Source organism: Aplosporella prunicola, assembly GCF_010093885.1.
Source record: "Aplosporella prunicola CBS 121167 unplaced genomic scaffold K452scaffold_13, whole genome shotgun sequence".
Lineage (NCBI taxonomy): Eukaryota > Fungi > Ascomycota > Dothideomycetes > Botryosphaeriales > Aplosporellaceae > Aplosporella > Aplosporella prunicola.
The window spans coordinates 853900-875266 of record NW_022983541.1 but is presented as its reverse complement, the minus strand read 5'-3'; the positions used below and the strand labels follow the sequence as shown (position 1 = coordinate 875266).

General features: G+C 56.5%; 10 protein-coding genes and 3 non-coding genes across 13 annotated transcripts; 8 read left to right on the top strand and 5 right to left on the bottom strand.

Annotated features, from left to right (window-relative positions):
• Nucleotides 1-28: 28 nt before the first annotated feature.
• Nucleotides 29-100, bottom strand: K452DRAFT_t85. Its single transcript has one exon. It is a non-coding gene; the product is annotated as a tRNA-Arg (tRNA).
• Nucleotides 101-213: 113 nt separating this feature from the next.
• Nucleotides 214-1808, top strand: K452DRAFT_287850 (uncharacterized protein). Its single transcript, XM_033540547.1, has one exon. The coding sequence runs from the start codon at nucleotides 381-383 to the stop codon at nucleotides 1416-1418; it is 1038 nt and encodes a 345-aa protein (XP_033397592.1). The 5' UTR covers nucleotides 214-380; the 3' UTR covers nucleotides 1419-1808.
• A 31-nt stretch (nucleotides 1809-1839) lies between these two features.
• K452DRAFT_271736 (uncharacterized protein) lies at nucleotides 1840-3740 on the bottom strand. The gene is made up of 3 exons (XM_033539051.1): nucleotides 3255-3740; nucleotides 3096-3182; nucleotides 1840-3042 (listed from the first exon to the last, which is right to left on the bottom strand). Exons 1-3 carry the CDS (start codon nucleotides 3629-3631, stop codon nucleotides 1908-1910), a joined length of 1599 nt encoding a protein of 532 aa, XP_033397591.1. The 5' UTR covers nucleotides 3632-3740; the 3' UTR covers nucleotides 1840-1907.
• A 322-nt stretch (nucleotides 3741-4062) lies between these two features.
• On the top strand, nucleotides 4063-6068 carry K452DRAFT_34954 (uncharacterized protein). Its single transcript, XM_033545602.1, has 3 exons — nucleotides 4063-4503; nucleotides 4557-4661; nucleotides 4711-6068. The coding sequence occupies exons 1-3, from the start codon at nucleotides 4494-4496 to the stop codon at nucleotides 5958-5960; spliced, it is 1365 nt and encodes a 454-aa protein (XP_033397590.1). The 5' UTR covers nucleotides 4063-4493; the 3' UTR covers nucleotides 5961-6068.
• On the top strand, nucleotides 6069-6757 carry K452DRAFT_34950 (uncharacterized protein). The gene has a single exon (XM_033545599.1). The coding sequence runs from the start codon at nucleotides 6177-6179 to the stop codon at nucleotides 6597-6599; it is 423 nt and encodes a 140-aa protein (XP_033397589.1). The 5' UTR covers nucleotides 6069-6176; the 3' UTR covers nucleotides 6600-6757.
• On the top strand, nucleotides 6163-6234 carry K452DRAFT_t86. The gene has a single exon. It is a non-coding gene; the product is annotated as a tRNA-Arg (tRNA).
• On the top strand, nucleotides 6484-6555 carry K452DRAFT_t87. Its single transcript has one exon. It is a non-coding gene; the product is annotated as a tRNA-Arg (tRNA).
• Nucleotides 6758-7170: 413 nt separating the features above from the next.
• K452DRAFT_227963 (uncharacterized protein) lies at nucleotides 7171-8166 on the top strand (the record flags this gene model as incomplete). The annotated part of the gene is made up of 2 exons (XM_033536929.1): nucleotides 7171-7702; nucleotides 7778-8166. The coding sequence occupies 2 exons, from the start codon at nucleotides 7171-7173 to the stop codon at nucleotides 8164-8166; spliced, it is 921 nt and encodes a 306-aa protein (XP_033397588.1).
• A 1381-nt stretch (nucleotides 8167-9547) lies between these two features.
• K452DRAFT_227816 (uncharacterized protein) lies at nucleotides 9548-11661 on the bottom strand (the record flags this gene model as incomplete). Its single annotated transcript, XM_033536920.1, has 2 exons — nucleotides 9548-11393; nucleotides 11447-11661. The coding sequence occupies 2 exons, from the start codon at nucleotides 11659-11661 to the stop codon at nucleotides 9548-9550; spliced, it is 2061 nt and encodes a 686-aa protein (XP_033397587.1).
• A 482-nt stretch (nucleotides 11662-12143) lies between these two features.
• K452DRAFT_358942 (uncharacterized protein) lies at nucleotides 12144-13314 on the bottom strand. The gene is made up of 5 exons (XM_033546230.1): nucleotides 13152-13314; nucleotides 13022-13099; nucleotides 12954-12970; nucleotides 12719-12903; nucleotides 12144-12669 (listed from the first exon to the last, which is right to left on the bottom strand). The coding sequence occupies exons 1-5, from the start codon at nucleotides 13260-13262 to the stop codon at nucleotides 12434-12436; spliced, it is 627 nt and encodes a 208-aa protein (XP_033397586.1). The 5' UTR covers nucleotides 13263-13314; the 3' UTR covers nucleotides 12144-12433.
• Nucleotides 13315-13421: 107 nt separating this feature from the next.
• Nucleotides 13422-14268, top strand: K452DRAFT_250797 (uncharacterized protein). The gene is made up of 4 exons (XM_033538189.1): nucleotides 13422-13443; nucleotides 13495-13539; nucleotides 13613-13879; nucleotides 13936-14268. Exons 1-4 carry the CDS (start codon nucleotides 13441-13443, stop codon nucleotides 13975-13977), a joined length of 357 nt encoding a protein of 118 aa, XP_033397585.1. The 5' UTR covers nucleotides 13422-13440; the 3' UTR covers nucleotides 13978-14268.
• Nucleotides 14269-14378: 110 nt separating this feature from the next.
• On the bottom strand, nucleotides 14379-15326 carry K452DRAFT_318804 (uncharacterized protein). Its single transcript, XM_033544185.1, has 2 exons — nucleotides 15115-15326; nucleotides 14379-15064 (listed from the first exon to the last, which is right to left on the bottom strand). The coding sequence occupies exons 1-2, from the start codon at nucleotides 15269-15271 to the stop codon at nucleotides 14397-14399; spliced, it is 825 nt and encodes a 274-aa protein (XP_033397584.1). The 5' UTR covers nucleotides 15272-15326; the 3' UTR covers nucleotides 14379-14396.
• Nucleotides 15327-17913: 2587 nt separating this feature from the next.
• On the top strand, nucleotides 17914-19653 carry K452DRAFT_287842 (uncharacterized protein). The gene has a single exon (XM_033540546.1). It carries the CDS (start codon nucleotides 18248-18250, stop codon nucleotides 19454-19456), a length of 1209 nt encoding a protein of 402 aa, XP_033397583.1. The 5' UTR covers nucleotides 17914-18247; the 3' UTR covers nucleotides 19457-19653.
• The last annotated feature ends 1714 nt before the right edge of the window (nucleotides 19654-21367 follow it).

The window sequence follows — 21367 nt, the reverse complement described above, 5'->3', positions numbered from 1 at the left end:
CTTGTCGCTGAACAAAAAGCAAAAGAAATGACCACGCCAGGGGTCGAACCTGGAATCTCTTGATTCGTAGTCAAGCGCCTTGCCATTGGGCCACGCGGCCATTTGATGAGAAGTTGTTTGAAAAGCTTACAATATGTAGCACAAAAAATATTTCACCATTTTTTGCGCCACCTCTCCACCTTCTTCTGCTCGCCCACCTTCACCCGTCTCTCTCACTGACATCATCCTCCCTTCTTCTTCCACCACTCCAGCAGCCGAACTTGCCACGCGACTGTCAACTTTCAACTCGGCGACAGTGACTAATCAAGCACGAGCGTCTATCTTATCAATCCAGCACCTCCACCGCGCCCGACACACCTACCTACACACACACAGACAGCATGGACGGGCCGATCGTATTCAAGAAGCGATCAGGCAAAGCGCAGCCCCGCAAAGCGGTGGCACGAGCGCGCTCAGAATCGGAGTCAGACTCAGGCTCCGGGGGCGAAGACGGCGTGCGCAGCATCAAGCGGCGCAAGACGGGCGGCATCAGCGGGACGTCGACGGCGGCGCAGCGGCCCAAGAGCCACGTCGAGGGCACGACCAAGTACGCGGCGGACACGACGGCGGCGATCAAGGTGACGCAGGACGCGACGAAGCAGTCGAACTGGTACGACGAGGGGGCGGCGGACGCGCTGAGCGCGCAGAAGCTGCTGGGCAAGACGCGCGCGCCTGCTGCAGGAGCAGGAGCGGCAGGGGGAGCGGCAGGAGGAAAGGAGGGAAGCGAAGGCGCGGCGCCAGACGGCACGTACAAGGGCCAGAAGAATTACTCGAGCTTCATCCAGAAGAACCCGGACGCGCCGAACAGGGTCGGCCCCGTCAAGGCGCCGACCAACGTGCGCATCGTCACGCAGATCGACTACGCCCCCGACGTCTGCAAGGACTACAAGCAAACGGGCTTCTGCGGCTTCGGCGACAGCTGCAAGTTCCTGCACGCGCGCGAGGACTACGCCGCCGGGTGGAAGCTGGACAAGGAGTGGGAGATCAACAGCAAGGGCAAGAAGGCCGGGGGCACAACTGTCGCGTCCGCGAACCGCAGCGGTGGCGCTGCTGCTGCTGGGGGCGAGGACGCGGAGAAGGAGGAGGAGGAGAATAAGCTGCTCGAGAAGATCCCGTTTGCTTGCGTCATCTGCAAGAAGCCGTATACGCAGCCCATCGTCACCAACTGCGGCCACTATTTCTGCGAAAAGTGCGCGTTGCAGCGCTTCCGCAAGAGCCCGAGCTGTGCTATTTGCGGCGCGGGTACGGGTGGCAGGTTCAATGAGGCCAAGAATCTGAAGAAGCTGCTTGATAAGAAGCGCGATCGGATTAGGAAGAAGAAGGAAAAGATGAGGGAGGAGGGCGAGGAGGTCAGTGATGGTGATGAGGACAAGGACTAATACTTCATGAAGAGCTATACATTTGCCTTATGGCAACAAATTCATGGATTTCGTGACAGTGCTGTGTGCTTCTATGGTGCAAGCTTCTTGGACGTGGAGGAGACAGCATTCAAAGCAGCTAATTAGAGCATCAGTACTGATGCGAAAGGAATTTAATGAATAAGACAGGGAACCATCGCCGCCGTAACGACGCCCTGGAGGTATATAGAGCTCGAATGTCGGGCCAGGCCCAAGCAAAAGGGCGCAGTGCATTAACAGAATGCTAAAAGATGAAAACCAATACCAAAACCCTTGAATAATGTGAAAAGGACGTCCAGGACGATGGCCCCACGCCACACTGCGCCGTCCAGCCCAACGCCATCAAACGCGACCCGCCCAGAACCCAAGTGAGCCCACTGAGATAGAAAAAAAGGCATGACGTGCGGAGAGCGCAAGCCACATATACACAACATGTACAGGAATATGAACAAGACCAGTGCGAGGTGCACCTCACGCGTAATCCTCGTCGAACAGTTCGCCGCCTTTGACCGCCTTGGCGCAGCCCCAACTACATGCCTTCCGTAGGAACGGCAGGTAGCATTCATTGGCCGAGCACACCAGGGAGTCGGGCACGTAGTGCCAGTACTCGAGCCACTCGGCGCGCGGGAGGACGTATTCCTTGTGACAGACGGAGCAGTGTTGACCACCATTGTCACTGGCCTTGACTGTTTCATCGATGGCGCGCAGGACCGGGTCTGGCGAGTCGGGAGGCAAGAGGTCGCGCAGATCTTTGGGTCGTGCGCAGCGGCTGGCGGTGCGCAGAGAGAGCTCAAAGAGCGAGGGCACGCGGGTGGATGGTATGTCGCGGAGGTCTTCAGCAGGAGAGTAGTCCAACGATGGCCAAGGGAAATGAGAGTCATTGGACAGGACCTGTGAAGGCCTTTGCGGGGAGCCGCGGGCCAGCGAGCCGTCAAACTCCATACGAGCTACGGGGGTGCTGGCAAAAAAGACAGGATACTGCTTCCACGCTCTCCAGGGGCGCAATTCTCGGTAACCAGAGTCATCGTAGCTGTGCGGGGGTGTCTCTGGGATCTCACGCCTCTGCATGTGCTGTAGCATTGTCTCGAAAAGCTTCAGTTTCCAGGCTGCTTGATTTTTGATGGTAGCATCTTCGGAAGTAGAAATCTTTTCCTTGAGACGCGTCACCTCTTTTTGAAGGCCCTTTGCATCATTGGGGATTTCCAAGATGCCCTCCTCCAACTCGATTGCGTGGACGAAGGGGTTGGGCGTGACAGTAAGCCGACTCAGGTTTCCACGAGGAGTGATCAATTGGAAAAGTTCCCATGGCAGCCATCGGAGTTTGTTGCCAGCAAGATTCAATTCCTTCAGGTTCTTGAGATTCGCAATGGCTGGTGGAATCTCCGTGAGCTGGTTGTTGCGCAGACTGAGAACGGTGAGGTTCTTCAAGTGCCAGAGCTCGCCAGGAAGGCTGCGCAACAGATTGTTGGACAGGAAGACCTGAAGCGAAGCGGTTAAAGCTTCATACTGGTCCTCGGTCGGAGCTTCACTTCCAAAGTGTGGGTGCCGTATCATTTGTTCAAGCGGCTGGATAATATCACCGGTGATGTTGCGCAGTTGAAGGCCCCTGTGTGGTCATTAGCAGCAGTAGTAGAAACTGGAAGACGCGCATCAACTCACGAAAGGTCCACTTTCTCATCTCCTTCCTCAATGCATTCTTGGACCTTGGCATTGGCGACCATGTGTTCTGCCGACATGACCTTGAAGCTCCGAACTGGTCGGCGTGGTGTCGTGTCTTCGGGAGCTTGATACTTGTTCGGCTTCGGGGTTATGTCCGACTGAGGGTCATGAGTGGTGGCCGCAGCCGCGAGCCGCTCAATAAGAGAATCGTCTGACGAGTCGCTATTCAACCACACACCGCTGTCAACGTTCCTGGACAATTCGGCCTTGGTCTCGGTCCTCAAGGACTTTGACCGATGTCCATGTGCCCACCATGCGCCAGTGTATTGTCTCTTGCGCCTGTCCGGAGTGGAGTAATTCTCGACATCCTCAGGGGCATCATCACTGGAAAACATCACGGGGTCACTGGAAGTACCCGGGTCGTGGTGAGAGTATGATCGCGTGCGCTTCCGCGAGTAGGTGTGGGGCAGGGGCGGCGGGGAGCTCGGGGGCTCGTCGAAGTCGAATGCCAACGGAAGGCTAGGTTCGCGTGACATTGTGAAAAGAGAGTGATTGCGCAAAGTGGAGGCGGCGGAAAAAGCAATGGTTGACGACGCGTCTTGAGCAGCGAGCGGTACCGGGGCGCGGGGATGACGAGAACGGGGTCGGGGGCAGATGAAGGTCGCAGCGGATCTGGCGGGCCGCAGCCCTTTTCGCAAACAGGACGCGACTCGGGGATTTGTGGAGTTGCAAGCGGAGGAGCGAGAGGGAGGATAGAATGCGAGGGCGACGTCGCGGCGCGTCGAGGACGGGGCGTGACGGGGGAGGGCTGGCGGCGCTGGCGATTAGCGTCATCGTGGGCGACGGGAGCGCTAGACGCTGATCCGCAGGCGGGCATGATGCAGCCACCGGACAGGAGAAGACACCTCACCTCAAACACCCCAAGACCTCAAGACCCAAGACACCCATTCTCCCACGTGTCCAGCCTTCCATTGTTTTTTCCTTGGGCCCCGTTTGCTTTTATTTTAGTACATCCAGCTATTCCATTCACCTGCTCCTTCGGGCATGGCTGCCACACCTGCCGACGGCCCGCCAGCGCCAGCTGACGCAGATCATTCGTCTCTCCTCCACCACTCGTCGCCCACGTCGAGTCGCTCCTCCGTTACATGCCCAGCCGTCTAAGCCTGTCGTGTCTTTGCCAGCCGTGTCTGATTGATCGTTTTTGGCACGATGCAACGCCTCACCTATCGTGACGGGGTGCCTGAGCGCGTGCCTACAGGCGCTTGCCTCGTGGCTTGGTGCTTCGAACCCGGGTGTTGGGTGTATAAAATCCCAGGCCCGTGGAGATGAGACGACGATCGAGTAAGTTTTCCTTTCTGCATTTGACACACCCTCGCTACTATATACACATCAGCCACAATGGGCCAAGGTAAGTTGATGGTTGCCCAAACCCCGCTCCTGGCCTCAGCCTAACGTCATCAGGTGGCTACGTAGACCTGATTAACGGTACACCGTACCCATGGACTCTAACGGGACAGCACTCCTACCAGATGGAGTCCTGGTCGTTCCCCTCGACCATTTCTTCTGGCATGCGCACCTCTAGTTTTGTTTGTGACATGTCGCTCATGCGGTGTAGGTCAATCTGTTCCAGTGTACATTGAATGGAATCAAGAGCCAGGGAAACACCAGGCCGATGATGGTGGTGAGGCGGTGTACGCCATCCAGGGAGCATCTGCTGCCTTCCAAGTCCAAGCCAGGAACACCAAGGGCTTCACCATCGAAGTGGTTTTGACTTCTGTGGAAACGGAGAACAACCCGGTGGGTAGCAACATTGGCCTCGGATTCGACCACGACGGGTCCGTCAATTTCATCTTGGGTGGCTCAGAGGGGAACTTTACCTCGACCAATCCGTCCATCGACTGGATGCAGCAGAACATGGCTACGTTGGGAGGAAGGAAGCTCCGCCACATTTGCATGCCCGGTTCACATGATGCAGGGATGAGCGTCTTCGGCACTCACACAGGCTTGGTCAAGGATGCCAATACTCTGACGCAAAAGTTTAGCATCGGTGAACAGCTCAAGGCGGGATCCCGCTGGTTCGACATTCGCCCAGTCATCAGCAATGGAGGTTTTTACACCGGCCACTACTCGGACACGAAAGTCGTTGGTTGGCAAGGCGCCAATGGCCAGTCGCTTACTGATATCATCAACGAGATCAACTCCTTCACAGAGCAATACCATGAGTTGGTTATTTTGGATATATCGCACAGTCTGGACACGGACAATGACTATAAAGAATTTAGTCAGTCCCAGTGGAACAACCTCTTTGACCAGCTTTCCAAGATTAATGACCGTCTCAATACCACCGGTATCTCGACCACGGAAGACTTGAGTCAACGAACTCTGTCGCAGTTTATCGGACATGGCGCGGGCAGTGTGCTTATTGTGGTGGAGCTGCCCAACGGGATAACCCTTGGCAAATACTTCCAGCAAGGCATCGTTGCCAGCAGCCCAAACTTTCCGTTCTACAACGTCTACTCGAACAGCGACGACCTGGACACCATGAAAGCTGACCAACTCTCAAAGCTGGCTGCCAATCGAAAGACGCCGGACGACCCGTTTTTCCTGCTGTCATGGACCTTGACTGAGACCGCTGTCGAGTCGATATGGGGTAGTATCGGGTTCCCGGGCGATTTCAACTCTATCCTGGGAATGGCTGGCAGCGCATACCAGCCGCTCTTCGAATCGTTTGGCAGTTTCAACGCAAAGTCCTATCCGAACGTACTGTACATGGATTTGTTCGGCACGTCCGAACCGGGAGCCGACAGTCCACGCACAGATGTTGCAGCTCTGGCTATGGCTGTCAACGGCCTCGCCAAGTCTTGAGTTTTGGGCTCATGAGGTTGTGCTTGATCATCTCACAGTCGTTTCCGTTTGGCCAAACACCGACAGGCTTGTCTACGCTCATTGCCCCACCTTATTCCCTCATTGAAGATTTGGAATCCTTGGTCGCTGACGTCCTACGATTGATAAAGCCAAACTGCCAGCCAGAATCCCATCCAACAAGCAATTACCGCAGTTGGTAATTGGCCGCATGGCCCAATGGCAAGGCGCTTGACTACGAATCAAGAGATTCCAGGTTCGACCCCTGGTGTGGTCATTTCTTTTGTCCCTGGACGAGACGACGATCTTTTTGTGCGCCTGACAGCGGTAGGCAAGGCGGGCATGTTTGGGCATGCATGGGCGGCGGGTCTGCCCGAGAGGAAAACTTTTTGCAAGAGCTTGGACACGGCACTTGGACAACGATCTTTTACCCGGCTAAGAGGAGAGAGCTGCCATGTCTATGATAAGCCGACTTTGCGAGCGTTGTTTCCATCCTCCAGCAGCAGCTCACCAGCAGCTGGCAACTGGCCGCATGGCCCAATGGCAAGGCGCTTGACTACGAATCAAGAGATTCCAGGTTCGACCCCTGGTGTGGTCACTTCTTTTGTCGCTGTGGGCGAAGATCGCTTTTGCTGGCGTTGACTTGCTGGTTGGCATGGCGTGCGCGTTGTGGGCCGTCGCAGGAAATTTTTCTTTGGCGTTCGCCGGTCCGGGCCGATGGGGGATGGCGCCCGAGTTTGGGCGGACGTCGGGCCGAGGTGCTGGCTGATGGATGTTGGCGGTTTGCTCTGTGAATATTTTTTTGTTTGTTTTAGGGGAGTGATGTAGCTTAACTATGTGGATGAGGGCTTGTTGAACGGTGACTACATGGCCGGGAGAGCTTACAGAACTAGGCACTGATGTTAATGTCCAGGGGAGTATTAACAAGAACGTGATTTTTGTTTGGGGAATACCAGTCTACCACACACTATATGAATGTAGAAATAGTCGATTCAGCTTCCTCTCTAGTTGTGAATGGTGAATGCCGGGCGCAGTGTACTCTGCAGCACGGCGCACAGGCTCGGCGGTGAAGCCGCAGAAATTCTGCCACCGCACGAGCCACGCCCTCACGCCGCTCTCCAGAATTTCTTATCCAGCCAGACCAACCACCACCACACCACCAGTACACACCCACCACCACCCCACACACGCACAGCGCACACCCAACCCAACCATGGCGCCCCCGAAACTGCCGCTCAAAGCCGGCGACGACTACACCGTCCTAGCCCTGACGATCCCGCCCAGCACCGCCTACCCGCGCGCCGCAACACACTGCATGTACGTGCGGGCGCACGCGCCCAAGATCCCCTCCGCCGACAGCGCGCGCTCGCTGTTCGCGGTCAACGTGCCCGTCGACGCGACCGAGGGCGCGCTGCGCGCGCTGTTTGCTGAGCAGCTTGGGGGCGCGCGGATTGAGCGGGTGGACATTGAGCGAGAAGGAGGGGGGAAGAGCGCGCGCAAGCAAGGCGCAGCGACGGGGACGGTGAGCCGGAAGCGCAAGCGGGGAGGGGACGAGGAGGGCGCGGACGGTGACGGGCTGCCGCTGCCGAGGACGTGGGAGCGGGAGCTTTTGAGGAGTGGGGGGGGCGCGGTGCTCGTGTTTGTGGATCGGGCGAGCGCGGAGGCCGCGCTGAAGGAGGTTGTGCGCGCGGCGAGGAAGCGGCGCGAGGTTGTGTGGAAGGGGGAGGGGGCGCTGGGGGTGGAGCGTAAGTCCCACACTACACTGCGTGCTACCCGCGTACCCAGCACGCACAAGCACTAACCACGCACCTCTCGCACAGGATACCGCACGCACCAGACCCTCACCTTCCCAGCGCGGCACGAGCTCCAAGCGCGCATAAACCGCTACCTCGCGCACTTCGCCACCACGGAATCCGCCCGCGCCAAGGCGCTCGCCCGCCAGCGCAGCGTCCCGGACGCCGACGGCTTCGTAACCGTGACGCGGGGCGGGCGCGCCGGGCCCGCGCGCCTCGACGAGGCCCAGGCCGCCGCCGACAAGCTCAAGCAGCGCCACAGGGCCCCCGAGGACTTCTACCGCTTCCAGACGCGCGAGAAGAAGAAGGAGAGCGCCGAGAAGCTGAAGCGGGACTTTATTGAGGACCGCAAGCGGGTGGAGAGGATGCGGGCGAGGAGGGGCAAGACGCTCGTGAGTGCTGTTCCTGTTGATTGATTGTGTCGTTTGCGTGTGATTGCTTCGTGCGCGTCGTTTGTGCGAGTTTGGCTGACGTGCTTTCTTTTTTGCGTAGCCTGAAAGCTGAGTGCTGCACTGCGTGACTGGCCAGCCGCATGATTGGGTCACGCTACTTTCGTGATGCGAAATACCACGGAACGCCGCGATGGGAAGGAGGATGTGGTCGGTTTTGTATTGAGGGCGCAGGTCACAGTGATTGTCAGGCGTCAATGGAAGCGCCAGGCATCAAACGTTAGACGTCAAACGTCACATGCCAAACGTCAAACATGTTATCAAAAACGAGCAGACGGGAAAGAACATATGGTAGAGCACAGCACAGCACAGCACAGCAGAGCAGACAACAGCGGCGGGAGCAAATGGAAGCAGCATTTGATCTATTTAGCTAGCCGACTATGAAGCAGGCATGGTGAAAAAACACAAACAACGCACTTTTTTAGGATCCGATCCATCAGCCCCCTCAGATTCCACCACCACCAGAGAGAGTCGAGTCCGTCAAGCTCTCGATGAAAATGCCCCATCGAGACAAGAGGCGGGCGCCTTTCAGTTCGTCCACCCATCCCGACCATGTGTCGGGAAAAAAACCAGAATTAAGAAAGAAGGCCTTCGCAGAAGCCAGTCGCCTCGCCGCACACGAACCTTCGTGCGGCGCAACGATCCGATCGCTTTTTGTTTTGCCGTGATGCCTCCTCCCGTGTGAACGCCATGTAAGGTGCACTGCCCGCGACGGAAGATGAAAAAACCCGTCGCCCGAGAAATGCACAGAACCCGTTGACGCTTTTTTCTACCGTGGAAAGACCTGCCCGACGCGGAGGAACAACGCCATGAAACGAAGTCATCATGTCCAGAGAGTCGTGTCCGGCGTAGTGGGGCTGCGGGATCGCTTTTGAGTATTAGAAAGGAAAAAAGAAATCGAAATGGAAAAATGAGATCGGCTTCCGAAGGGCCGGAGAAACGAGTCTAGTTACGGTAGCTCCCCAGAGCAGCACTGATGAAGCAGAAGACGTGAGATTCGTAAAGCGTTCGGGGTTTCCCGTGGAGATGATGCTCAGCCACCTGGCTGAAAACCTCCTCGAGCAACCATGCCTGCCACATGCGTTGACGTGACTGCGCCGTGCCTCCCGTGTCGATGTACTGCGAAAAGCTCATGGAAGGTGTGCCGCAGATGAAGTCAACGCTATCTATATGCTGATCGGGGTATGAGAAGAGCAAGTTCCGGACCTTCGAAGTGGATCGTGCTGAGTCCAGTGCAAAGGAAAAATCGAATGAAAACCAGAAAGAGTAAGCCTCGAAGAGACGGCCAGGCAGGGCATGAGAGACTTTTCATGGGCTGCAGCCGAAAAAGACCTGGGAAATGGTGCATTTACCACCAGGAAGATTGGCCACCGGGACCAGAGGGGTTGCCGTAACCACCGCCGTAGCCACCGCTGTAGCCACCGCCATAGCCGCCGGCAGCAGGTCCGCCGCCATAGCCGCCACTGAAGCCACCAGCAGGGGGACCGCCCCAGCCACCGCCGAAGCCACTTCCACCGCCAGCGTTGTTACCGCCAAAGCGACGAACATCGCGGGTGGCCTGGGAACCACGGCCACGGCCACCACCGGAGCGGCCACCACGGCCGCCAAAGCTGCTACCCTCACGAGCGATGCTCTCGAGGAAGCTGGGAACCTCCTGGTTGGCCTCCTTGAGAAGCTCGATGAGGTCACGGACGACACCACGGTTGCCACGGTTGAAGAAGGCAGTGGAGATACCAGTGTTACCAGCACGACCGGTACGACCGATACGGTGGACGTAGTCATCAATGTCGGTGGGCAGGTCGTAGTTGACGACGTGGGTGACGTTGGGGATATCGAGACCACGAGCGGCAACGGCAGTGGCAACCAGGATGGGGCAGCGGCCGCTGCGGAACATCTCGAGGGCCTTCTCACGCTCGCGCTGGGTGCGGTCACCGTGAATGGACGTAGCCGGGAAGCCCTGGTTGATCAGGAAGTCGGACAGAGAGTCGGCCATGCGCTTGGTCTCAACGAAGATCAGGGTCAAACCGGTACCGACGGTGTGCAGAATGTCGAGCAGAACAGAGCGCTTGTCAATGTCCTCGACGTACTCAACCTTCTGGGTAATGTTCTCGGAGGTGGAACCGACACGGCCGACGGAAAGGAAGATGTAGTCCTTCAGGAAATCGCGGGCGAGCATCTGGATGTCGCGGGGGAATGTGGCCGAAAACATGAGAGTCTGGCGGCCATCGACAGGGGGCATGTCCTCGCCCTCAACGATCCTCCTAATCTGAGGCTCGAAACCCATGTCCAACATGCGGTCAGCCTCGTCAAGAACCAGGTACTTGATGTTCTGCAGGGAGATACGGCCACGCTCCATCAGGTCGACGAGACGACCGGGAGTGGCGACAAGCAGATCGCAGCCACGCTCGATCTGGCGCAGCTGAGAGCCAATGTCAGCACCACCGTAAACGACGCAAGGCCTGACCCAAGAGCGGTACGCGAACTTCCTGGCCTCGTCGAAAATCTGCGAGACAAGTTCACGGGTGGGCGCAAGAATCAGCGAGGTGGGGTAGGCCTTGCGACTGCGCGCGTAGCCACCGACAGCGGCGTTGGCGGGCAGAGCGCTGGGGCCGGTCTGGAAAGCTTGAGAGAGGATGGGGAAGAGGAAACCACCAGTCTTGCCGGAACCGGTCTGGGCGCAAGCCATCAGATCACGGCCACCCATGACGATGGGAATCGAGTACTTCTGGACGGGCGTAGGGACCTTGTAGCCGGCGAGCTCGATGTTGTTGATGAGGTGGTCGTCGAGGGGAGGGTTCGTGAAGGTCGTGACGGCCTCGGGGACGCCCTGACCGGAGGCTTCGACGGGAATGTCATCGTACTTTTCGAAGTTGATGCCGGTGTGTTGCTTCGAGGGGTCGTTGGGGATGCCGAAAAGATCGCGCTCGACGCGAGGGTTAGAAGGACCGGGGATGTGCTTGCCATCCTTCCACTGTCCATCACCCGAACCGCGAGCGGCACCTGCGCCACCCGAACCTGGACTACCATAAGCTTTGGGGTCGAATGAAACCGGAGGCTTGTAATTCCAAGACCCTCCGGTTGTAGTGGTGGTGGTGGTGTCGCTACCTCTGTTGTTGGGAGTGAAGTTCGGAGCGTTGGCCCAACCGCCTTGGCCGCCGCCGCCGCCCACGCGAGGGGCGCCGCCGCCATACCTTCTAGTTTGAGTTAGCGATCACCAGTCGCCTAACAATCGAGTTGCGACACTTACCCTCCTCTGCCCCATCCGCCGCCGTTCATGGGCGGGGGACCACCGTTCATCATGGGCGGGCCGTCCATGGCGCCGGGCGGGGGACCGCCGCGGTTGCGGAGGTGAGGCGGGATGTAGGTGGAGCGGCCACCGCCCATGCCGTGGTCGGCGCCGGGCTGGGGGGCGTGCTGCGAATCGTTGATGGAGAGACCGTCCATGGGGAGTTGATTAGCCATGTTTGAGATGAGTGGCGTGTGACGTGATGCGCGGTTACGGCTGGGGGTCGTGCGAAACCGAGAGTATGGGCCTGGCGAAAAAGCAGACGCTAGGCGAACTGAAAGACGAAGATTGAAGTAGTAGGCAGAAAAGCGCCCTTTGGTCCTGCGTGATGGGGAAAAGGTGAAGCGGAAAAGCCTCGATCTTCCCGATAACGACAGATAAAAGAAGACGACAGAGAAGCCAAGGAAAAGACCTCGTTGGTTGATGAGAGTGGGAGATGCGGAGGAGGGGGGAGGTGGTGGGAAGGAAGAGGACTGACGGCGGCTCACAAATTTTGTAGGGCGTCGCAGCAGCAGGAGGCGAAAAGCCGGCCGAAAGCGGTTTAGCGCTGCCCTTGGGGGGCGGCGTCATCGCGCCGCTGGCCTGGCAGCTGCCAGTCGTCACAGTCGCGGTCACGCCCGCTCACGCTCACTCATCAACACGTCAACCGTCATGCAATTCACCTCTCTACGCTTCTAAGCAACACTCTTGTCCCACTTTTCCGGCCCGCTGCTCTGGCTCGGTCGCGTGCGCACAAAAGCAAACACAAGCCCCACGATCACCGCCAGCCCAAACAACTTTTGTCCAAGCGTCAATCCCGCAGCGCTCATCTCCCCTCCAACTCGCGGCAGCCCGGCGGCCACCTCGTCCGCGCCCAACTCCACGGCGGGCTCAACGGTTCCGGCGAGGTCATCTTGAACGCGACAGTCATCGTATCAGCATGCATTGATGCCCCCACAGCCGTTTGGCTTAGAGCTCCACGTGGATACCTTCTGGGGGAACCTCGAGCTCTCCGCTCTTGGCGATCTTGACCGTCTTGATCGGCTTGTCGCCCGGCGCCTTGGGCACGTTCTGGATCTTGTCCACAATGTCGTAGCCCTCGAGGACCTCGCCAAAGACGACGTGGCGGCCGTCCAACCACGACGTGACGGCGGTGGTGATGAAGAACTGGCTGCCGTTGGTGTCCTTGCCCGAGTTGGCCATGCCTGCACGCTGTTAGTAGGGTGCCCGAGACAATGAATCGGGACTACATACTCAGCAGACCAGTCTTGCTGTGCTTGAGCTTGAAGTTCTCGTCGGGGAACTTGGCGCCGTAGATGGACTTTCCGCCGGTGCCATCGCCACGGGTGAAGTCGCCACCCTGGATCATGAAGTCCTTGATGACACGGTGGAAGGTAGAGCCCTCATAGCCAAAGCCCGACTCGCCGGTGGCCAGAGCACTGCGAGCGTCAGATATAATCGAGTGATGGATTTGGATGTGAATGCATACCGGAAGTTCTCAGCGGTCTGGAAACGTGTCAGTAACTTGAAGTTGCAGCTGTTTCAGGTGTTGCGTACCTTGGGGACGGTCTTGCCGTAGAGACCGATCACAATGCGACCGAGTTCCTCATCGCCGTGAGTAACGTCGAAGTAGACCTGCGATGCGTCAATGGCGTGCTACGAAGCAAACAGCTACGAAGCTCAGTACCTTGTGGGTGATCTTGGGGCCCTTGGCGGCCTCTGCCGTCTGAGCAAAGTAGACAAAGACGACGCTCAGAATGAGCAGCACGGAGATGACGAGTCTCTGAAAAGTAGCCATGATGGAGAGCTGCAATGCAGAATGGCAGGTTGCAGCGGGGGGTGTGTTTTGTACTCGAGAGCTTGCGGGGATGCGCGAGCTGCATTGACCCACTCGCCACGTGACACGGGAGTTCGTCGAAAGTTGCGCCGCCCATCACCGCGCAGAGGGCAGCCAGAAGCAGACGGCAGACGACACCATGGTACGTCGGTTGTCCCAATTGTTGCATGCCAATCGCTAATTGTTTGCCCAGGTTTTCATCTTCAACGTCAACTTCCCGGGGCCCGCCCTGCTCAAGGTACGCCTCGTCACGACTCACCTCGCCACGAACTCACGCCTCGCCCGGAAGCCAAGCTAACGACCGCGCAAAGAAATCGCTCGAGACCTTTTACGGCGTCGGTCCCGATGTGTCGCGCCGGCTGATGAGCCGCTTCCTGCTGCACGAGCGGACGAGAGTGGGCGCGGTTCCGCAATCCACTATCTTGGAGTTGAACGCCGAACTGTCCAGCATGAAGCTCGAGAACGACCTTCGTCGCAGTATCCAGGACAACATCAAGCGTCTTAGGGACATGGGCACGTACCGCGGTAGGCGGCACGCCATGGGTCTGCCCGTCAGAGGACAGAAGACCAGGAACCAGGTGAGTGGCCTGTGGAAATGGATGCCGAGTTTGAGGGTACTGATGACTGGTGACAGATCCAAACTGCGCGGAGGCTCAACAGGATGGAGCGCAAGTAGCCGTCGGGTTTTTAAGCGTTCTATTGTATCATATCAATATCAGCTGGGGCATATGGGCGGCGCAATGGCAAGGAATGGATTGAATTGGCTTTATTCTTGCTGCAAGTACGCTGTGCAGCCTATACTGTTGGTATGACCTTCAGTCTGATCAAGACTTCAGTCCCAAAACAATTGGCTGATCTTGACTGATCCTTGGCTGCTTGTGGATGCCGCAGGCCAAGTCACGCGGCTGGCTTGTTCACCAGTACAATCCAGTGCCAAACTCTTCACGCAGCCTACACGAGTTTCACCCTCATCAAGAATGAGTATTAGAAGAAGCAGATGCAGCTAAGTTTCTATGGCAATCCGGATCAAGCTGATTATTATGAGAAACGTATTTTACATGTATTCGTACAAGTCATGGCCACGGCCCATCAATTCTACAAGTATTTCTTGAACCACTCGATACCCTGCTTTTCAGCATCGTCCATGGCCTTCTTGTCATTTTCGTTATTCCAGTCTCCGCGCAGCGCGAAGCCGTGGACCTGATCGTGGTAGATCTTGATCTCATGCGGCACTTCGGTCTTCTTGCCCATGAGTTCCTGAATCTGTTCGACCTGCTTCTGGTCAAGCAAGCTATCCTTGTCGCCCAGCGCCAAGCTCAACGGCTTCACCACCGGATCGAAGTCGCCCGGGATGGCGACCAAGCTCGGATGGCACGCATACGCGGCGTCGACTCCCTTGCCTGGCTCCGAGCTGTGCGCGCTCAAGATGGCGTAGCGGCCGCCCCAACAGAAACCGATTGCTCCGACCTTGTCGGTGCCCGGGATCATGCGCACCGTGTTGATGAAGCCATCAATGAGCGGTTTGCTGACGGCCTCGCGGTGCCTGATCAGCCAGGGCCCCAGGGTTGCTCCCGTCTGGGCGGTTGAGGCCGCCTTGTCCAACACGCCCATCTGCTCGCGCTGCGGTAGCTGGGGCTCGACCGTCTGCAAGAATTCGATGGGCAGAGAGTCGGCCTGGTGCACGTCTGGGATGTAGCAGTAAAACCCTGCCTTGGCGTAGTTGTCGGCAAGGAGGCGGACGTTGGGGAACTCATAACCGAAGACTATCAAGCGCGTTAGACGGCGGGGGGCGTAGGCGCGGGGTAATGCCCACTGTCAACCAGGAAGATGATGGTTTTGGTTGTTTTGCCGTTTTCGGGTTCGGAGATGTAGGTGGTGAGGCCAGCAATATCCTTGACGTATCCCCTTGGCTGGCCGCTTTGAATCTTTCCGGAAAGGCAGCAAGAGCTCACTCCAACGCCGGTAGACATGATGGGTGGTGCGATTTGGGAGATGAGGGATTGCGGAGTTTGGAACGAATTTCAATGTCAATTGGTTGTGAGAGCATGGAGAGCAGTTGTCGACTGAACGCAGGCGGGGTGTTGTATTCGACATGATGTCATTGATGTAACTACTCTACGTAAGGATTTGGAATTTAGCGCTGGTCCGCATGCAGCCTGCGAAGTAGGCAAAATAAAAGCAAATTGTGCTGAAGATATTATTATGAAAACCATGGAGGCGTGGTGCTTATATTTAATACTCGAGGTTAAGTGTTTTCGCACCCAATAACTCGCCATTCAACATATAAACCTTTACCACCAGTGCCCTCTTGCAACACTCCGTATCTCTTCAACCCGATTGGCGCCTGCTGTCACTGAACCCTAGACCTTCTCCAACTCAGCCACCTATCGCCTGCCGACAAGGCAGTTTATTAGCAGTATCCTTTGCTCCCATGGGAGATCTACAGAAAACAACATACCTGAAAGAAAAAGGTGAAGGGTCGCTCTCGCCAGAGTAATCAGAATCGAATGATACTAGAATATAGTACGCCGCGTATTGCACTAAAGTGTCGCGCGCTTTCGCGCGCACACAATCTTCGCATAGGCTCCCATAGGGGTACAACACGAGCGACAGAACCCGAAAGAACTGCGTCGGCTGGCCCTGAGATTTCTGATGCCCGATGCAGACGTGAATTCACGCCAGACCCTTACGGGCAGCTGCCAGAGCCGCCATAAAGACGGATAGCGAGTGAAGGTGAAGATTACTCCGAATTTCTCATTTGCATCTAGTGACGGGCTGAGCGGGGCTCAGTGTCTGTTTGTGAGCAAAGAAACGCAGCGTTGGCAAGAGCGACCCTTGAGAAGGAAAAAAAGAAAAACGGAAGTCCAAGTCAAAGCTCGAGGTTATAACTTGGGCCCGCAAATCTAAGCGAGGCGTGTACCGTGGTGCGTTGCTGCGGTCAGAAGTTCTACCACATCACAACTCAAGCGCTGAGAATAATTCATTATCGCGCCCTTGATAGCGCAGGATCTCAGCGCCACTGGCCTCGCAGCATCTAAACGCGCTGTGTCGCAATCGTATACTCGCAGCCACTGGTTGCTCAACGCGTTGAACGCATGCAGGGCTCTCATCGTGCAACTCACTATGGAAGACACTGCAGTAAACCCAAAGCCACTACAGAGCAGCAGCAGCAGCAGCAGTAGATTCTGTCACTGTCTACCTCCCACTTTTGATTACTCACAACTTCGCATGCGGTACCTCAAGGGATAGCGAAAAAGCAAAAACAACGTTACTACGTCGCGCTTAGAGTCCCGGCCAGACGCAGATGCCATCGACCCACAAGGGGATGAAATGGCCGTTGCAGTCTTCACACGTCTTTCTCGCGGGACTCAGGCGCGACTAACTAAGACGGACGTCGTCAAACCGAAGCACGCGAAGGAGGAGTATAGCCTCGGAAGTTGTATGGTTATGCAGATATTCATCACTGTTTGTTGGTGCATATTAACTTCGCACAAAATTGCTCGTACACATCACTCTGTCTCAATACCGCAGGGCAAGGTACATCGTGGATTCCCGCTTAAGTGTGAGACACTTGACAGTAACATCCACTTTTGTTCGGAACTAGTCTGACGCATCGACACTACCCCATAGATGGAGAGTATTGCTTGCATAGCTCCGGAGAAGACCTGCATTCTTCCTTGAGACAGGCATTCGCACTATCAAATGGGCTCGGAAGAAGCGTGGGTTTCAACGCGCGCTTTCTTCCTTGCGTAGGCTCCGACGCCATCGTGTCTCGGCTGCCAGCCTCATAGAAAACGTAAAGTTTCGTGATTCTTTTTAGATTTCAAAAGGCCTAGAGCAGCAAGGGGTCGTTAGCAGAGCCTATACTTACCAGTGCAGGCCGCACCGCCAACCCCCATGGCATAATGCAGAAAATACAGCACTACGTGCTGAGTGGCTTCAAATAATGGTGTTTAGCATTATAGTTATTCTCGCGCGAAATACTACCTATGCCGCTATCTCTCATTCACATTGCCGCATCACCTACTGGACTAAGGAAAGAGTCCAAATTATAAAAGCTTGGGTTCCTTAGGGTAGGAGCACGGTAACATGGGAGTGTAGTGGAGGTGTCTGCCGACCGCCTCCAGTTAATCCCTGTGGTAACTTTTCTGCCTCAAATTTCGAGGGACTCAAGGATCGATAGGCCACACTTTATAGTTGTATACATACCGAGAATCAAAATATGCCTTGCTATCTCCCGTATGACGCTAGCGATATGAATTTGTGTGATGTTTCTTTGTTGTTTGTACCCGATGCGATGCACTGGAGGTCCCGCAAGGCATGGCCTACTACCTACCACCTTACGTAGCAAATCACGATAACGGTGTCGGAAGACTTAAAAAGCTTAGGGCAAGACGAAGGCGCTTATTTCTCGCATGCGAAACGTAGCAACAGGGCTTTCTCGAATAAATTTGGAGTGACGTTGTGAAGTTTGTTGGTCGCTGGCAACTTGGTTTGGTGGGGCGCGTGGACCCTGGGGCGCAGGCGAGCCAAGCACGTGCCAAGCCAGAAAAGCGCCCAACAAAAATTGAACTTTATGAGCCCAAAGCGCGAACATATTTCTTGCCTTCGGGCATTTGGTCAATTTGAAACGATACAGAGAAGATTAGCATGGCCCCTGCACTAAGGATGACACGCTCAATCAAGGAGAAGCTTAAAAGTTTTTTTTATTTCCCTTAACTTCTAAAACATACTGGTCGAGTGTTCGAAGCTGACTATGGCGCCGTGCACTTTTTGAATTTTGCATTTTTATTTTTTTGTTGGTGATGAACATCGGTTACGCGGGCTAGCGGTGATGAAGGCGGCCTGATCCGCGAGCGTAACCCCGGCAGAAAAAGTTCCAGTTCCGTCTCGGAGCTCTTTTGCGCCAAACCACCTCCCACCCCGCGCCAACCGCTCACCTCACTATGGCTGAAACGACACAGCAGCCGCCGCTGCGCTTCACGGGCCACAGGTCTCTCGTGCACCGCCTCGTCATCGCCACCCTGACCGGCCGTCCCATCCGCATATCGCAAATCCGCTCCAACCACACGAACCCGGGCCTGTTGCCGCACGAAGTGTCGTTCATACGCCTGCTCGACTCGATAACAAACGGCTCCGTGATCGAATTCTCATACACGGGTACCACGCTGGTCTACAAGCCGGGCCTGATCACCGGCAGCGCGGCAGGCTATGGATCGAGCGGCGGGGTCGTCAAGCACGAAGTGCCGCGCGAGTGCACGCGCGGAATCAGCTACTTCCTCATCCCGCTGTGCCAGCTCGCGCCCTTCTCGAAAGCGCCCGTCAACGTCATCTTCTCGGGCCCGGGTGTCATGACCAGCGCGACGCCCAGCGGCGACGTCTCCGTCGACACGGTGCGCACGGCCATCCTGCCGCTGTACCAGCAATTCGGGATCTCGAACAACCTGGAGCTGCGGGTGCTGCGGCGGTCGAACCCGGGGCCGGGCGGGCGCGGCGGTGGCGGCGAGGTCCAGCTCGTCTTCGGGCACCAGGTGCGCCTGCCCAAGACCATCCACGTCCTCAACCCGGGCCGCGTCAAGAAGATCCGCGGCGTCGCGTACGCGACGGGCGTGGCGGCCGCCAACAACGCCCGCATGATCGACACCGCCCGTGGCGTCCTGAACCCCTTCGTCGCCGACACGTACGTCTTCTCCGACGTCGCGAGCGCGCCCCTCGTCCCTTGGCCGACCAAGGACAACCCCAACGGCAAGCGCAAGATCGGCGTCGGGTTCGGGCTGAGCCTGGTCGCCGAGAGCTCCACCGGCGCGCTGTACAGCGCCGACGTGGCGAGCCCGCCGCAGGGAGGCGAGCCGCCCGAGGACCTCGGCCGCCGCTGCGCGTATCAATTGCTGGAGGCGGTGGCGGCGGGGGGGTGCGCGAGCGCGGTGGCGGCGCCGTCGATGCTCACGCTCATGGCTATGGGCTCCGAGGACGTCGGCCGCTTGCAGCTCGGCAGGGACGTGGTCGGCAGCGAGGAGATTGTAGGGCTGGCGCGGGATCTGAGGGCGTTTGGAGCGAGCGGCTGGGGGCTGCGCGATGCAGGGAACGAGGAGGGCGAGATTGTCGTCAGTATTGTGGGTAGGGGCGTGGGTAATGTGGGGAGGAAGATTGCTTGATGCGCTTTGGGCGAGGCGGGCGGCGAGGCGGGCAGCGAGATGGGCGGCAAGAAGGGCGTATATGGGCGTCATTGGCGCATCTGGAATTATGTTTGGTGCTAGAGATCTTGAACCGCGTTCGTAAGAGCATCTACGGCTACTTTATACAGGCGATATAATCTAGCCGCTCGAGACACTGCCGGGTCTGAACACTTTCCAACAAACACGCCACACGCCGCACGCCCAAGTTGCCCCTCTCACCCCCTGAAGAAGAAGAAGAAGAAGAAGAAGAAGAAGAATAACCAACACAGCCCCAGTCAGCGCAGCAGAGAGTACCAGCACTCAGCACTCAGCAGTGCCTACCTCAACTCCAACAGCAGCCCCAACCAAAAGCAAAACAAAACCAAACCAGTTGAAACAAAACACAACGACATACATACAAACCTACAAACCCAAAAACCGCTTCCAGCTTCCAGCTTCCAGTACGGCATTACTCGTTACTAAACTCGTGGGCTGAAGAACGGTGCTGAGAAAAAGCGAGTTGGGGGGTGTGGGGATAGCTAGTCGAGGTCCTGTCTATTTGGTCTAGTGTCGTCGGGATATAAAATGAATCCGCAAGCGTTCCCCCAAGCCCAAGGCGCTGACAAGTAAACCTGTAGGCGTTGGGGCGTTAGGGTATTTGCCTCCTTTACTCTCTATGTTCTCACCAGGTGAATAGTACGCATAGGCGCGCGCATTTCCCACCGCAGACAGTTGCCCTAGCACCTACCTTTGCCGACAAGAAGATCGGTCTGTTCTCTAGATGGTAAATGATAAATAAGTAAACAGCTTCTTTTTATATTAGTTAGTAATGCTAATGCCAAGGCTTGATTTCAGCGCACTCTATGCAAGTACACGTTCGCCATGGTGCCGGAAACGAAATACTCGAGCTTCAGCCTTGCTGTAATTGACTTGGCATTCCTACCTATGAGTATTGCCGACAGTTATCACGTAGCCATTGTGCTGCCGTTGTGGCTTGGATGTGTAGTGCCTAGGCGCGCCCGTTACTATGTTCGTGCTAGCGCGCACTGTTTGTATGCGTTTGACGTGGACGTCGCGCTGCGTTCGCTGGCTCATGAGTGTTGGTGGCTGGCCGGCGGCCGCTGCTGCGGGTTGCGTCGATTGTGTGCGTAGTTGTTTGTGTGGAGGCTCATGGCTGTGAGGCAATGTTGATTGAACGAGAGAGAGAGAGAGAGAGAGAGAGAGAGAGAGAGAAAAAGAGCACCAACCTCAAAAGCTAAAACCAACCAGCCATCGCCCCAACCAACGCAATCAGGCAGCCAACACACTCCCGACATGTATGTATACATACCACCAACAGTGCAAGTCCCCTCTGTTTCCTCTCCTCCAACTCCTCCAACAGCAAGCCATAACGATAAACCGAGCAGCATTTTTAGTAAGAGAGGCGCCTGGCTAAGAAGAGATGCCCTACCGCTTATGAGAAGATGCCTGGTTCCAACATGATAAAAGACGACGATTGAAGAGGATGCATAGGCTATGATTGTGTCTTTATGATTGCGTGTCTGTGTGCGGCATGTCTTTATACAGCATCACACCACGGCCATGCTGATGTTAGCGTTCCGGATCATGGTATTCTCCACCGACAGACTTCAGTTGCGTGGGTTGGACGTCGGGTCAAAGACAATGGTATTGATGCGTAGAGACATCCGGGGTCTCAGAGAGGTATTTCAGAGAGGTGTCGCATGCGCAATTTGTTGCTCACCGCAAATACAAGCACGCTTGCGTCAATAAACGGCGATAGGGATTAATACCTACGTCTACACTATCCTGACTTAACCCTATCTTTCCTTTAGGCTGCCCCTTGGCACCGATAAGGAAGCCTTTCTGTGCTCCGTAGGCTGATGGTGGAAACGAGATGATATGGCGATACCT

Coding starts and splice junctions, on each gene's coding strand:
- K452DRAFT_287850 (XM_033540547.1), top strand. CDS start 381: ATGGACGGGCCGATCGTATTCAAGAAGCGATCAGGCAAAGCGCAGCCC.
- K452DRAFT_34954 (XM_033545602.1), top strand. Junction 4,662..4,710: donor CCCCTCGACCATTTCTTCTG/GCATGCGCACCT, acceptor CATGCGGTGTAG/GTCAATCTGTTCCAGTGTAC.
- K452DRAFT_34950 (XM_033545599.1), top strand. CDS start 6,177: ATGGCAAGGCGCTTGACTACGAATCAAGAGATTCCAGGTTCGACCCCT.
- K452DRAFT_358942 (XM_033546230.1), bottom strand. CDS start 13,262: ATGGCTACTTTTCAGAGACTCGTCATCTCCGTGCTGCTCATTCTGAGC. Junction 13,100..13,151: donor GCCCCAAGATCACCCACAAG/GTACTGAGCTTC, acceptor GACGCATCGCAG/GTCTACTTCGACGTTACTCA. Junction 12,670..12,718: donor CAGCAAGACTGGTCTGCTGA/GTATGTAGTCCC, acceptor AACAGCGTGCAG/GCATGGCCAACTCGGGCAAG.
- K452DRAFT_287842 (XM_033540546.1), top strand. CDS start 18,248: ATGGCTGAAACGACACAGCAGCCGCCGCTGCGCTTCACGGGCCACAGG.
- K452DRAFT_250797 (XM_033538189.1), top strand. Junction 13,540..13,612: donor CGGGGCCCGCCCTGCTCAAG/GTACGCCTCGTC, acceptor GACCGCGCAAAG/AAATCGCTCGAGACCTTTTA. Junction 13,880..13,935: donor GACAGAAGACCAGGAACCAG/GTGAGTGGCCTG, acceptor GACTGGTGACAG/ATCCAAACTGCGCGGAGGCT.
- K452DRAFT_271736 (XM_033539051.1), bottom strand. CDS start 3,631: ATGTCACGCGAACCTAGCCTTCCGTTGGCATTCGACTTCGACGAGCCC. Junction 3,183..3,254: donor GCCACCACTCATGACCCTCA/GTCGGACATAAC, acceptor ACCAGTTCGGAG/CTTCAAGGTCATGTCGGCAG. Junction 3,043..3,095: donor GATGAGAAAGTGGACCTTTC/GTGAGTTGATGC, acceptor ATGACCACACAG/GGGCCTTCAACTGCGCAACA.
- K452DRAFT_318804 (XM_033544185.1), bottom strand. CDS start 15,271: ATGTCTACCGGCGTTGGAGTGAGCTCTTGCTGCCTTTCCGGAAAGATT. Junction 15,065..15,114: donor CATCATCTTCCTGGTTGACA/GTGGGCATTACC, acceptor CGCGCTTGATAG/TCTTCGGTTATGAGTTCCCC.